General features: G+C 33.8%; 1 protein-coding gene across 20 annotated transcripts in view; it reads left to right on the top strand.

Moving 5' to 3' along the window:
• LOC129005957 (RIMS-binding protein 2-like) overlaps window positions 1–15671 on the top strand; it is a 245772-nt gene that overhangs the window by 175741 nt on the left and 54360 nt on the right. For 17 of the 20 annotated variants that reach the window (XM_054435014.1, XM_054435013.1, XM_054435010.1 and 14 more), the window contains 3 exons: window positions 4478–4628; window positions 13068–13254; window positions 15362–15593. In XM_054435014.1, the coding sequence (XP_054290989.1) occupies window positions 4478–4628; window positions 13068–13254; window positions 15362–15593 (570 nt within the window). The remainder of the gene's footprint in view (window positions 1–4477; window positions 4629–13067; window positions 13255–15361; window positions 15594–15671) is intronic. The other 3 variants (XM_054435016.1, XM_054435001.1, XM_054435018.1) reach the window with 1 other exon arrangement.

Genomic DNA, 15671 nt, shown 5'->3' with positions numbered 1-15671 from the left:
TTTATAACCTTACATTGAACCTTTTTTCATTTACTTCACTGTATATTTTTATTGTATTGATTTTCCTAATACGCAATAGAGGAGTTGGTTTGAGATATACTTGGCTTTAATAATCTCAAATATTTATTAAATGTCAAGAAGTATTTTAAAAGGACCTTAATACCTTTATTTTGTTTCTTGATAGTCATTAGCTTATTGTTTATCATTTATCATCTTTTCTTGGATTTATTTTACTTTCCATCTCTTGCACATAACAAGAATATTTGTTCTTGAAGTACACTTGCTCTGGAAATGTTATTTTAACGTTATAAAACTAAGGAAATATTATTCAGTAAAATTCTCCGATAGTGATAATAAATCACTTAGGTAGGTTTATAATAAAATGTGGTATGTAGTACTAGTAAAAAATTTCATCTTAAGAGTTAGTAACTTGAAAAAGAAAAATATACTTCTAGGTTCTCTGAAATATGGATTCTATATTTTGTATTATGACTCTAATTACAACACTTTGATCACATTTGTGTTACATTGATTTTATTGAGATAACATTTTTTGACTATTGTGGCTTGAAACACTTAATACCAAAGTAGGTATTAAGTGTTCGTTGTCATTTATGAATCTGATTCCTAGTAACCTGACTATTATTTTAAACACAAGGAATGGGATTGTTATTCTCATAGTCTTAATATATATTACAGTTATTTAAAAGTTTTATGGGTCGTAAAGTTTGACACACATTGGGCTTTGACAAAGTGCAGATCCAGCAAGCATATTACTGTTTGGACTAGTTTCATACAAAAATTCAGATAATTTTTCTTCATTTACAAAGCAGATATTTTATTCTTAACTTGAAGTCAATCTGAGGTAAATTAGTGGTTTGTAGATAGCCTTTATACCTTGGAATATGGAAATATCCAAAAATCTTTGACAATTTTGAAAGAGTATAGTTCCAAGTAAGATCGATAGAATGTCATTGACAACAAAACAATGACTTGAAGATCATTTAGTAGCATGTTTAGGCTGTAATATTTCTATTTTTCTGCTGAATTGTTTACAATGTTATTCAAAACCACCAAATAGACATAAAATACACCTTTATAAAACATTAATATATATATTATATTACCCTTAATGCAGAGTTTCAGAGGCTTTTTATTGAGTGGGGATGCCATGTGCAAATTATATTTTTTAGTAACTTAGGAAACTCATATTTCCAATACTGTTGTTCATCACTTATTAGGCCTATATTGGCGGAACCGAGCTGGTTAAGCACTCGGTGCAACATCCACAAACCTCTAGTTGCTTGATGGGGGGTTTGTTATCTTCTACAATAGGGTTAAAGACCACAATACATTTAATCAAAGGATTGAACAGAGATATTTCTGTGCAACTGTACATCTTTAGAAAGTAAACATGTGTTATATAGTGTGAGCAAATATTTTAAATACATTTCTGAGTAATGTTTCTACTTAACACTGGATATTAGATCTCCTCCATCTGTAGGGTCCTTGATTCTGAATATGTTAAAACTATCTTTGGCCAAACCCTCTGTAGATAATGTGATATTATTCTTAAGTGAGAACATTTGCAGTAAAAATTGATATTGTGAATATAGAAACCATTATTATAGATATGTAGATAAATTTGTTTAGATAGTGACACAGTGTTCTTAAAGTATATAGTATATAGTGGATTACTGTTGTAAGTTAATCATTAGTGATGTATTTGTAATTTAGCTTTGTTATGTGTTCTCAATACCAACGGAGGTACCACACCGAGTGCAGTTTTGCTTGTTGTGACACACTTCGCTTGCATTGCAAATTTGGCTTGGCTTTCGGGATTCACCTCATCTTCTCAGAGATTATTCAACTTGTTTATCTGTTTCTTAAGTATCTTTGAGCAACAATGAGTTTAAATGTATCTATCACCTTTTGTTATGCTGTCTTTTAATTTTGGTTACATTTTAGTGAATTCCCCTATAAGGATGAATCCACCCAACAAAAAAATAAACGGTATCCGTAAACTAACACATACTTTCTCCCATAACCTTGTAAACAACCTTTATCATGGGTAATATAAGAGGTGGGTGTAACTATGATATTCTATAGGGATAAATCACAAAATTTGCAATAGCTTTTGAGCCGTAATTGTTACAGCAATATGGGGGGTGCACCATTTTTGTTTAGAATTATAAGGACCATAACACATTAATTTTAATCATAACCGGCTTTTTTTCCTAAAATCCGATATTTTGTTATTTTATGGGGTTTTTATGGGAAATAACATAAATTACAATAACTTTTGAACCATACTTTTTACGGAAATGGAATCTGTACCATTTTGTTCAAAATTTTAAGGACCATTACATACTAATTTTAATCAAAACCAGCCTTTTTTCTAAAATCCAATTTTTGTTGTTGTAAAATAACATTAGTTACAATAACTTTGGAACCGTATTATTTACGGAAATGGGATTTGTACCATTTTGTTCAGAATTAAAAGGACTATAACATGCTAATTTTTTTTTCAAAATCGTTCAGGCCGTTTTCGAGCAAATCAGATTTTTCCGATATTTTATGGGTTTTTATAGGAAAATCGCCATTAAAAATAAAATTTGGAAAAAAATTTAAAAAACGCCTGGAGATATAATAGAATAGTACCTACGTACCAAACTTCATCAAAATCGGATGACAGGTGTGGTCTGTAGCTCTGTACATATCCACACACACAGACATAACTTTGAAAACCACTTCTTTGGGTTCAGGGGGACCCAAAATGGATATATCCACTCAAAACTCATACTCTAAAATTTTGAGGATACCAATAGGCCTACTTTCTCCATATACTATGTATAGGGGGAAAAGGTGACCCAAAACGGATATATACTCTCAAAACTCGAACTAGAACATTTTGACGAAAACAATACTTTCTCCATATACTATGTATTGGGGGAGAAAGTATTATAAGTAACTTCTATTAACTTAGCAAATCACTTCTGGATTTGGAAATGTGATTTTTTGTGGTAACCTTCTAATATTTTACTTAGTGTTTCAACTACTCCATAAACGTACCACCAAACACTCAGTTTAGAAATTTAATTGTAATATATTGTTGGTTAAACCTATTATCATAAATAATTGAACTCATAATATCATACAAAAACAAAATATAAGCTATTACTAAAAGTTTATGTTCATACAGGGTGGCTTCAGTCTGAAGGTTCGAGGAAAACTGGGAATTATGCCTGAATTTTGTAATTTCCCTGAGAACACCTAAATTTAGAACAAATTTGTTGTAATATGGATTTAGAACAAAATTAGAAGGGTTCAACACCCAGCAACGTAATTTTGCATAAAAGCCTTTGAGTAAACACCCTTGACACTGTTAGCGCAAGAAAAATCCCACCATCAAAACATTGTGAATTGGGACATCTTCCGCAGTCAGGGCAAAAGCGAGAACATCATCATCTGTCTCTAGTAGTTGCTGCTCAAGCAGATATCATTAGAGCCTTTTGATGGGCTGTTTTACGCTGTACTGGGTGTGGCCACGATTGGCGCACATTGACCAGTGGTTGTATTGACACAATGACAGTTCAACAAGTACCACGGATGGTACACGGTTGTATTAGCATAGTTTGTATATCATACTTTGTTACTTAAACTGTACATTAGTTTAGTTTTATATGTATATTTAGGTAATCATATAAACACAATTTTGTTTTTTGGGCAGTCTGTGGTAGTTTTAGTACACATATGTACTTTTGAATTAAGTTAAATTCATGGGTCACCGGTGGCGCTTTTTGGAGCAAATATGCAGTAAATAGAAAAATGATTGTAAAATAAATCAAAATTCATGTTCTTGGTCCATGGACTGTTTTTCAAGACAAAAAAATAGGTTTTACATACCTTTTAGCAAAGCCTGCAACTTTTTCTTTATTATGTTCTTTATTTCATAAAATGTACAGATTAGTACATGAAATTGTGTCAACATAAGATTTCTTATCTAGATTGCTATAACTAGTGATTTTAGAGTAGTCCAAAACAGAAAATATATAAACATTATTGGCCTTCAAATTGATTTTCCTTTCTCTAAATAATAAGCCCAGCTCATTAACACATCAAATGCAAATTAAAGTAACAGAAAACAAACATAGAACAATCAATGAAAAACACATCTTTTATAGGGTTGGTTTATAAACATCAAAATTTAAAGAGATGAATGACTAAACAGGTGATAACTTTTTTTGTTTGCTTGACCTGACTCAGTAAATTAACAATTTGCCTATTACCTAAAAATTTTGTTTTTTTTTAGTCTGTAGTCTGTACTAATATATTTAAGTTTCAATAGTTTAACAATTTGATCGTGTTTATGTGAAAATGAAAAGTGATGTGATTAAGTTTATCTCTGTAAAATATATTATAATTGTGGATTTAAAACTGTAATCATTCAAAGATATTTAATGTACAATGATTTTCAGGAGGAAGAGCGACGCAGATATGGATCATCGGTTCCACCCCACATGCGTCATCATCAACATCATCGTGGAGGTCAAGTCATCATAGAGACGGAAGAAAACCTGAGTGACAAAGAAGTCTACCCATCTAACCACATGAGTATTCCGGCCATAGGTATTCCATACCTCAACTTGCTATCAACACATTTTATATCAAATCACTTCTAGGTGTATGTGTTAGAACATTTGCTATTAACATGAGAAACAATACTTATGCAATACTTTTATTTAGTAGAAGAGGCAGGGGGTTTTTGCCCAGTTGGTGTGTCAAAATACTCAAAATCATAATTTTATCGAATTTCTCATTTGGGGAATAAGCTATACTCAATTCCACGTCCACCATGCCGTACAGGTCTTATGGAAGATAGCCTTGCTACTACCATTACTGTAAACTTCGGGGCGGCTCACGGACTATCGTAGTCCGAGCCCAGAATCCGGAAATAACCGGTATTTGGGCCGCAACTTAAAAAATCGGGTTCACGAGCTCGAGACTTTATAAGCTGCGGACCAAACTGATAGGCTGCACACAACTAGTGCAGGGATAAAACCTGGTTTTAAAAGTTGGGTTCACGAGTCTAGTCCGAGCCCAAATGAGATGGTTCGGGCCCAAAAGAACAATGGTGTTTGGTCTCCAACTCAGACCTGGTAGGAGGAAGGTTTAAGGTGACATCATGCCGGTTTTATCTAATTATCTCCTTTATTTTTATAATTTTTTAAAAACTAATGTTTGAATATGGTTCCTCATTAAATTCCGAACAATTTCATTACCCACAACCATATTAAAAAAATATGTAAAAATGGTAAAAAGGTGCATAAAACATGCAAAAAATCATCAAACAACTTAAAACGACAAATAAATTATGCTTGTAACAAAGTAGTATCGTAACAAAGATATTTTTACTGATAAACCCCATTTTATTACAGTTTTAACAATAAAATTATGCGTAAATATAAATTTAACTTTCAAACACAGTTAAACCACTGTCATCTAACATAATTATCAGAAATACTGTAGTTTAAAGTGTCGTGGGAAACATCAAGCTAACCATACGGTTCGCGTTTATGTCACCGTCGTGTGTTGTACTCACTGGTCGCTGTATGTATTGAATATGACTATGAAATATCTTTATGTTGACTACTATGTACTACCACTCCACTACCTTGCATACGACCAGCTCGTCATCATGACTAAAACGTTTTTATGACTTGATGAATTGAAAGATGGATTTAGAAGTTCCAAAGATGCCGTGAATGAGTCATTCGAGGCGTTCACTCCAAGGCACGGATTTCCCGACAACAGAATCCATTAGAGTATTCTAAATTGGAAAAAAATGTAAGTTGCATTTATGGCTGATGGCACTTTTCATAGAGAAACTGGTGATTTATTGGATTGGATGTTGGTAAAGCTTGGATGGTAGCTATTTGTTTGGTAATGAAAGCAGAATAATTCAAACTTTCAGTTCCAAACTATGCCAAAAGAATAAAAAAAAACAATGTTTTCCTAAATTTGAACGCATTTTAATACCAATGATACTGATTTTTAAAATCGCAACAACACAAAATGTAATTAAAAAACCAGAGCTGTTTACATAAATAATATTACGAGCGAACTACAGAATATTATTTCAACATTTTACAGCTAGATAATTAAAGAGTGTAAGAATAATGGAAAGATTATTCTTAGATTACAACCATGATAAGGACCACCTCACACGTACGATTTTTATATCTAAATAGTCAGTACCTCCAAATTCCTTTTTCGTTTCAATAATTGTACCATTTAAATAAGTTAAGTTAAAATCAGCCTATCAAAATATCACCATCCTAAATTATCGGGCACTTATGCCAAATAGGCATTGATCCGGTTATGAATAACCGGTTATTTTATGTCATGCATCTTAATTGAATTACAATAATGCACACAAAAAAATGTATTTCACTAAAGACTCCCATTATCTGATTCCATACAAACGTAGCTTGTGTTTATAAATCAATAAACTTTGATAGATTTTTATAGGCGACCATTGAGACAATAAAATACACAAAAAATATTGGGTGTATATTGGGTGTTGTGTGTATATTGGGTGTTGGGTTAAATGTATTGGGTGTGCGTATTGTTTTGGGTGTTTTTGTTCAGCCTTTTTTCACTATCACCCTATTGTATGGAAGTGCCTATGTCAGCAACAGTGGCTTCACGTGTGTTTCCAGGTTGTTACCAACGTCTCAACAAAAATTCCCTGCGAATCCCTGTCATTAGGCTCTGCTTCGGATTTGGTCTCGACCTACAATAGACCCGGCTTTCACACCATTAGGCTCTGACTCGTGAACCAGTTTTTTGGTTGTCGCTTATATAGTCCGGGACCAACCTCTGGTCGCGGACTATGAAGTCCCTAGCTTGTGAACCGCCCCTTCATGTTTTCTGTCATGCGGGATGTGTCAACAGTCCTCGGGACGCTCGTGAAGGCACTTAAGTTCATTTTTCTAATATCTGTGATGTTATGGTATTCATCAAGATTGGTAATTTGACTTAGAATATTAAAAATTATATGATTTTCCTATAAAAATAGCCTAAAGGCTTATTTCAGTTGAATGTTTAACCACAATCAGTATAGTGCATTGAATTTAAGTTTTGCAACTTAAACACAGTGTTGTTTATAATGTACAATTTGCACATGGGCTGTGAATTAATTGGAATAAGTTACCGATTTAATTAATGAGGTATTTAAAATAATAAAGTTTTTGGGTTAAATTAGTAGTATGGTAAATTCAACGACTAACTATTTTCTTTCAATAATTAGTCCCCGTCCAAAAAATAAACAAAATTTTATATGATTCAAAAATATAGAATAATGTGATTGACAGTTTATTACAATGTCTTGTTTTAAAATCGATTGATATGTCATTGTGCAATGCATCAGTTAACAGACTATGTACATCCGTTGATGATTCCAGTGACAATTACTTTTTATGACCAATAAAATGTTTGCCCTATATTAATAATCAAGGATTTTTCTTTAAAACCTTCTTTCTCGGCTCTTGTGAATCACAGGGAAAATCTACGCAAACTGTTGGGAAGATATTTTCCTGTAGATGTGCAGAATCCCTTCATAAATTAAAATAAGCTCAAAAATATGCACAATAAATGAACTTAAATTTAAAAAAAAATTACATGGACCTTATCGGTTGCCAGCATGTTAACAAAATAACAATGCAATATAAACAGAAAATCTAAACAAATGGAAGAAATTCCAATCACATGTTTTTGTACAGCATAGGGTGAAAATAGAGAAATCTGTACATTACATATTTTGGGCAAGTTTTCGACCACTGGACAACCTCTAGTATCAATAAAATAATATATCTGCTACATTTTGTATATTTAAAGCTGTATAAAATCAGTTTGGTGGAAGAAGTGTGTCTATTTAGATGTGTAGTTCCATTGCAATGAATCACAGAAGGCAATCAAGGTGAGTTAATTTGACCAAAAAAGGATAATAAATCTAATCAGCAAAATAAATATAAGTAGGCCTACTGTATTGCATAAAAATAATTAAAATATGTGGTAGTTTGAGTTTTGTTTCTAAAATATTTTCTAACATGTTTATTATTAGTGTATAAATTATTATTGTCATTTTTTTAGTTATAACAAAATGGTTCTTAAATGTCATTCTTATAATATTTTTAGTTAAATGAGTAGGTACGTATTTATTTAAGTGATAATTAACTCAATTCTAAAAAAAACCTTAAGGAACGAAATTAAAAGGGTTTAAGCAGTGGTATGAAGTAGCGCAGTAGCGGTTCACGGGTGTTGATGTTTTTAGGACGGCTAGTAGCGTGGAAACTCCCACTTGAAATACATGGCATACGGGCGCTCCGTACTGCACGGTGAACGTGGAATTGAGTATATTACCATAGGTCTCATGGTATAACCAAATATGACCTATATGACCTATATATATGGTATATGACCTATACCAGAGACAACTTTACTTATTTGTTTTGAAATCCCCAGAGGCGAAATAACACCATCCATTCAAATTCATATGGGTTTTTTCGCTATCAGAAAACATAAAAAAATTATTCAATTTTTAAATTAAATTTTGTACAAACGTGTAAACCTATGTTTTTTTCTAATGAGTTTGCAAACTAGCATAATGGAACTATGGGAAAGGGGGTTTAAAATTTGTTTTTCTCACTTTTGACCAACAAAAAATGGAAGTTTGCAATTTCACTCTAAACCATTTTGCAGAGCTTTAAAAAAAATTATGAAGTATATATTGAAGTGCTTATTGATTACAGAGAAAATTAATAAAAACTTTAAATTCAATACTCTTGTGTTATTTTTATGGAGAATAAATAAACTGTTGTAGTTTGCTTGTTTATTGATATAGTTTTATGAAATTTAGGATCTATTTTATTTCACACTAAGGTAGGCCTATTAACTTTTCCCTAAAGAACACACTGTATTACCTTCATTGTAGCAGCAAACATAAGTACTTGTTAAAACTAATGTTATTTAAATATAAATGGGTCATGAATCTGTAATCGACAATAGTATATTTCATTACTAGTACCGAAAGTGGCATTTTCCGGCGCGCGCTCAATTTTCATGTGTGTGACAAAGCCAAACACAGGAAAAATTTCACGTGAGAGGAGAAGCCGAGCATGTGAGAGTCGTTTTCACGTACGAGGCGAAGCCGAGGACGGGAATAATGGAGCAAGTGTCGGAACATAGCTTTCGGTACGAGTTTTGAATGATACTTTTCATCATGACGCAATTACTTTAACCCTCCGAGTGTCATGCGTCGCTGCAGCGACGCGTAACGCACTTTGTATAGTGTCGTGCGTCGCTGCAGCGACTCGCGAACACTGTTTACGGCGAAGGCTCTATGACTAACTGAATCGGACTGTACTGGATTGAGTTAGGTATCGTTCTGTCCGTAATATTCTAAGCTTTCTGCAGAGGTCTGTCTCTAAGCACTATTCATTTTAGTTCCGAAAATATTGTAGCAGACAGCTGACTGAGCTGACGTGCGTGTATTTGTAAACAGCTAGGTTACCCTCGGACCGATGACTGATGTGTTTTATTACGTTTATCATTGTTTTAGTGTTAAAATCAAAAGTAGTGATATACGTGGTGCATTATAAGAAGATTTAAGTGGTTTTGAAGTGCTGGTTGATGATCCTGAAGAAGTAGGTAGTGATATTGATGTAAATTATCAGCCAGATTCCTAGCTATGGTTGGGCTATGCATTCTTAGCTAAACGCTATGTACTGAAATCTGTTTTTTGCCCATAACTTTTTTATTTGCAAATCTACTTCCTTATATTATTATAGATTTGTAATCCTCATAAAATTTAGAACAAAGTGGCTATTTTCAAATATTTATAGGCCTATAATTTATACAATTTCATTGAGCGCAAACTTATTTTTTTTTGAAAATTTTCGAAATTATACATTTTTTTACCTAAAAAAATTTTTTTTTTTTTAATCTTCCTTATGTTTTATATATAATATTGAAGCCCAAGATTTTCCAAACAAAATGGTATATAGAACAGTATAATTAACATTGTTTTTAAGCTTCTCAGATCAGTTTTAATAAAACCTTGCAAATGAGCAAAAAATAGGCTGACATTAAGGCCAAAACACGTGACACTCGGAGGGTTAATTGACTTAACATTTTGTAATTTGTACCAGCTTCTAAACTTTCTGAATTCCTCTTCTTATCTTTGCCTTTATTTCTCTGGTGGAAGGTGATTATTTACCTCCGAAGCTGTTTTCATCAAATCATCAGTAATACTTTGAGCAATTTCCAACACGCACTATGCTAAAAACATAGCAATACAAACTAACGCCTGTTTCTGAATACATTTAGATTGTGCAACAATGAAAACAGCTGATATAAATCATTAAAATAAACCTAACAAAACACTAGTGCAGGTAGTGGATGAATTGAGAACTAATCTTGAACAAGGGAAAGTAAATTTAGAGGGTGGGAAGATCAAAATCAGCTGATCGTTTTTCCCTCGGTCTAAATTAAAGCTTGGGAAACAACTACTTTCTTTGATATCAGTTGATATTGAAAATCGTTTCTTTCGGTAAGGAGTGATGAAAATTTAATTTTCATTACTCTACACACGAAAGTACACTTTCTAAACGTAAAATGAGATAAGAAAATAGGTAATTCCCGCTACTGCACGGAAAAGTTACATAACGTTAACTTTCCGTGCGTATGTACTGCACGGAAAGTAACCGCTATGGGATTTTGCGGTGCAGTCAGATCAGCTGATTGTATTGTTGTTGAAAACACATTCCTCGCTTATATATTGACATTGTCAGTTAGGTTATGTTTGTTGAGATAGATTCTTTGAACTATGTGTACTAATATGGATAATATTCCTGAAACTTTGATGAACAGAGCGGTAAGTGTAACAAACGAATTATTGCCTGATGTGTCGCGTTTAAGATACGAAAATGAATACGATAAGCTTTGTACTTGGTGTCAAAAAGAAAACATTAAACCTAGCCAGGTTAATGATGACATACTTCTAGTCTATATGTCAGAACTGTCGAAAACTATGAAACCTAGCACCTTGTGGAGCAAGTATTCAATGGTTAAAAATGTCTTAAAAGTAAAAAAAAATCTTGGAAATTTAAAATTTCCAAAAACAGTTGCATTTTTAAAGAAAAAGTCTGTTGGTTTCAAACCTAAAAAAGCGAATGTTTTTACATCTGATCAAATTTCTCAGTTCATGATCAACGCTCCCGACAAAGAATGGTTGTTAAGTAAAGTAATTTTGACGTTTGGCATTTTTGGAGCCCTTAGGCGAGATGATCTATTACGCCTTAGCATAAATGACGTAAAAGATTATGGCAGTTTCATTAAGGTTACATTGAGAGATGGTAAAACACATGCTAGCAGAAGTTTCATCATTACAGACGATGAATGTACGTATCAACCCTGCCAGCTAGTACGTAAATATTTGTCTTTACGCCCATCAAAAATGACGAGCCCTAGACTTTTTGTTGGCTTCAGGCAAGGCAAGTGCGTAGCACAACATGTCGGGAGTCATACGATTTCGGATGTTCCCAAAAAGGTCGCCCAGTACCTTAAGCTAGAACAGCCTGAATCCTACACAGGTCATGCTATTCGACGCACATCCGCGTCAATGCTGGTGGAAGGGGGAGCGGATTTACTCACACTCAAGAGGCACGGAGGCTGGAAAAGTGCAACCGTTGCTGAAGGTTACATTGAGGAGTCCAAAAATAGAAAAATTGATGTGTCTAAAAAACTTTTTTCAAAACCAAGTACTTCAATCTCAAATCAAAACAATTCCTCTTTGAATTTACTTCCAATCAGAGACATTACTAATTCAATTTCAAATTACAACAATTCCTCTTTGGATTCACTGCCACTCAATAACATTTCTAACAATGATGAAGAGGTGAATCTGGTTTCAAAACAATATTTTACAATCGACGATGTAATTTCATCAGAAGAAGATACTGTGCAAAATCGCAATTTCATTCAAGAAAATAATAAAGTTGATGGAACACACTCGGAAGTCAATGTTGCAGAAATGAGAAAAAACCTAAAGCTACCACAAAAAATGTTAAACATAAGTGAAAATCAAAACTGCGACTTTAACATACATTTTCATTTTCATTAATAAAGATTTATCAGCGTGTTGATCCTATGTAATCATCAAAGGTCTCTTTCTTTATTTGTTTATTCATCAGCTTGTTCTGTAGTTAATTTAATAAAGATACTTTTTTTTACCCAAAATAGTCTGTTTTTCCTCAAACTATTGGCCATGCAATTATTATTAAGTGCACGGAAAAAACTCATAACGTTAAGTTTCCGTGCTTATGTCGAGGTACATACACACGGAAAGTTAGCGTTATGAGTTTTTTCCGTGCACTTATTAATAATTCAGAGTTGAGTTTTTTTTCATTAGTTCGGTTTTTTCTCTTAATACTAAGTTAAATAAACGAAAATTTTCATGTTTTTATAAGTTTTCGGTATCGTAATGAAAAATAATGTTCAATACTCGCCTCGAAAGTGTCATTGCGGGGCACGATGGCGTTTCCAGCGCTCGGCTTCGCCTCGCGCGAAAATGCCATCTCTCCCCGCAATGAGTCACTTTCCAGTCTAGTAATGAAAACTACTATTACCATACTCCAGCTGATTTTACCGGTCCCTTTCTGAACTTTTCTGTAAAAAACTACATTCTGGTCTATAAAGAGGGCATACCAAGCTGCTTACTGTGTACTGTGGAGAAGATTCATTTACATTTGGCAGGTATGTTATAGAATTAAAGAAAAAAGAATTTGTTTCAATTTTCAATCTCACTCTTAACAGACAATTATTTTGTAACTTCAATATTTTCTACAATTTCAATACTATTCCACTGATCAACTGTCGTTTGTTACAATTTAACCTGTAATCTATATGATGTGCACATTTACCAATCTTGTTCACCATTGAACTATCGTCCTTTGTGTTTACAATACAAGTAAAGAGATAAAGACAGTCGAATGTAATGATTGTTAGCAGAAATCACCAAGGACACAGGAAGTGAGGGGAACTACAGCGAGGAGGACTATATGGACAGACGAGGTGGGGGTGCAGGTCGGCCCCATCACCAACAGCAACACTATGATAGGGGACCTCGCGGGCAATACGGGGCTCGTCAACAAGCTCCTACACACCCCCGCAACCCACAGCGACGAGATGATAGGTAAGCAAGTTTGGTAATAAACTGATGGTCATTACTGTACAAAACAAGCATCGTTACTCTTACGTTGGCTGTAAGAGAGAGGCTGGGAGATGACCAACCAATGGCAAAACGGTATCGTCAAGTAGGGTTAGGTTAGTCGAAGGAATAGGGAAGAAAAAGGCAATGAATGTGGTGTGCAGTATTAGGCTATATTGCACTGTTGTGGTATTTCAATGCCAATTTTTGTGAATTCATCTTGTCAAACTCCAGTTGCCATTCATTAATGGAAAAAAAAACTGAATACTCTAAAGAAAATAATTGAATCATGTATGCTTGAGCAGCTTCAACACTTTTTTACTGTGAATAACTTTTTATATAAAGATCAATACGGCTTTAGAGCCAACTGTTCAACCACAATGGCTGTAGAAGAATTAATTAACCAAGTTTTGCAAGGGTTTGAAGACAAGTTGGTGACAGGTACATGCCTAATTGATTTGACCAAGGCCTTCGACACAATCTCCCATCCCATTCTTCTTGATAAACTATATTACTATGGTGTTAGGAACCGTGAACTAAACATCATTCAATCCTACCTGGAAAACCGTAAACAGCAGGTCGTGATAGGAGATGATTATTATGATATTTTAGAATTGAATGCTGGTGTTCCGCAGGGGTCCATTTTAGGACCTTTCCTGTTTTTGATTTTTATTAACGACTTTAGTTTTAATATCCCTACTCAATCAATACTTTATGCTGATGATACTACCCTGTTCTGTAAAGATGATAATGTTGTAACAGTTGAGTACGATCTTAATCATGCCCTAAACTGTGCTAAATTCTGGTATAAAATCAATAATTTGGCTATCAATGAGGAAAAAACAGAATACATCTACTTTTCTCTAAAAAAAGATCAACCCACTGATGCTTATAAAACAGTCAAACTCTTAGGCATCCATCTTGACAACAGACTAAGCTGGGATAACCACATTACACAACTTTGTAAAAGATTGGCTAGAATAACCTGTCTCTTGAGAAAACATGGATCATGTGTGAGTTTTAACACTTTGATAATGACTTACTACGGTTTGTTTCACTCACAGCTGCTTTATGGTTTGCGTCTCTGGGGTGGTTCACACTTAGCTCAGAAAGCAGTTGTTTGGCAAAAGAAAGCTCTTAGAGCCATGCTAGGATTGCAAGATCATGAATCCTGTAGGGATCACTTTTCCAATTTAAATTTGCAAACACTGCCATCTATGTACATTCTTTGTAATTTAATTCATATAAAAAACAACCCCTTAAAATTGTCTAGCTATTCTCATCCATACAACACGAGGCACAAAAACAACCTAGTCACACCTCAAATCAGACTTTCAAAAAATGTAAATAGCCATTTTTACATCCAACATATTTTCTTCAACAAGCTACCAACTTGTTTTCGTGAACTACCTTTAAACCAATTTAGAAGAAAAATTACTGAGTTTTTAAAATCAAAAGCATTCTACACGCAGGAAGAATTTTTAAATAGTGACATATCATGTTTAGATTCTAAATAGGATATTGTATATATTGAAATTTATAATTGATGTATGATCTATTTTTAAGTACTGTTGTAACAATGCCTATTACAAAATGTTATGTTTAATGGCTGCAATAAATCTTATTGAATCTTATTGAACCATGAAACAGTTATTAGAATTACCCATGTTATTTAAACATTGTTTGTGCAGTATTTCAGAGAGAGAAATTGTAATGAAAGAAGTTTAATTAATGAAGTTAATATTAAGTATACCTCCACTATACATAAATCCCTAAGAATTTTTATTCAACTTGATGTACCATTAGTAACATCATATGGACATCTCAGAGTTGACTTGCTTGTGACCCGAATAGAAGTAGATGGTGTATGTTTACTTCTTATGGCTTCTTTTCTGCTTACCCTCAACAGTGTGGTGTTCTCATCAGTCTTTTGGACATTTTTTTTAAACTTTCTTGTTTGTTTTGGTTAGCATTACGTAGGGAACCTGCAAGAGGTATGATTTTGAATATTTTAAAATACAGAGGATTGACGAAAGGGAATTATTAGTACCTCAACTTATAGCATTATGATACGTATAATGTTGTGTTTCAGAGATCCCTATTACACAGACAGGAGACATCAAGAGAGAGGAGGGTACAGGGGGACTGGTGGTGGAGGGTCTGGGGGGACCAGAGGGGGTCCATCACAGCACACACAGCAGCCCCCCAGAGATAAGAGGGTACGATGGTTCATGGCACTATTTGATTACGACCCAACGACCATGTCACCAAACCCTGACGCATGTGACGAAGAATTACCCTTCTCCGAAGGAGACTCAATAAAGGTGCAGTAGTCTATGTAGTTTTTTTGGCTATCAGTTTTATTTGCTCAAGTTTACGGTGCTTCTATAGATGTATTTAAA

The sequence above is a fragment of the Macrosteles quadrilineatus genome, unplaced genomic scaffold (genome assembly GCF_028750875.1).
Source record: "Macrosteles quadrilineatus isolate MER2022 unplaced genomic scaffold, UCM_ALF_1.0 Scaffold_47__1_contigs__length_942521, whole genome shotgun sequence".
NCBI classification, from domain to species: Eukaryota; Metazoa; Arthropoda; class Insecta; order Hemiptera; family Cicadellidae; genus Macrosteles; species Macrosteles quadrilineatus.
This window is presented reverse-complemented; position numbering and strand designations above follow the sequence as displayed.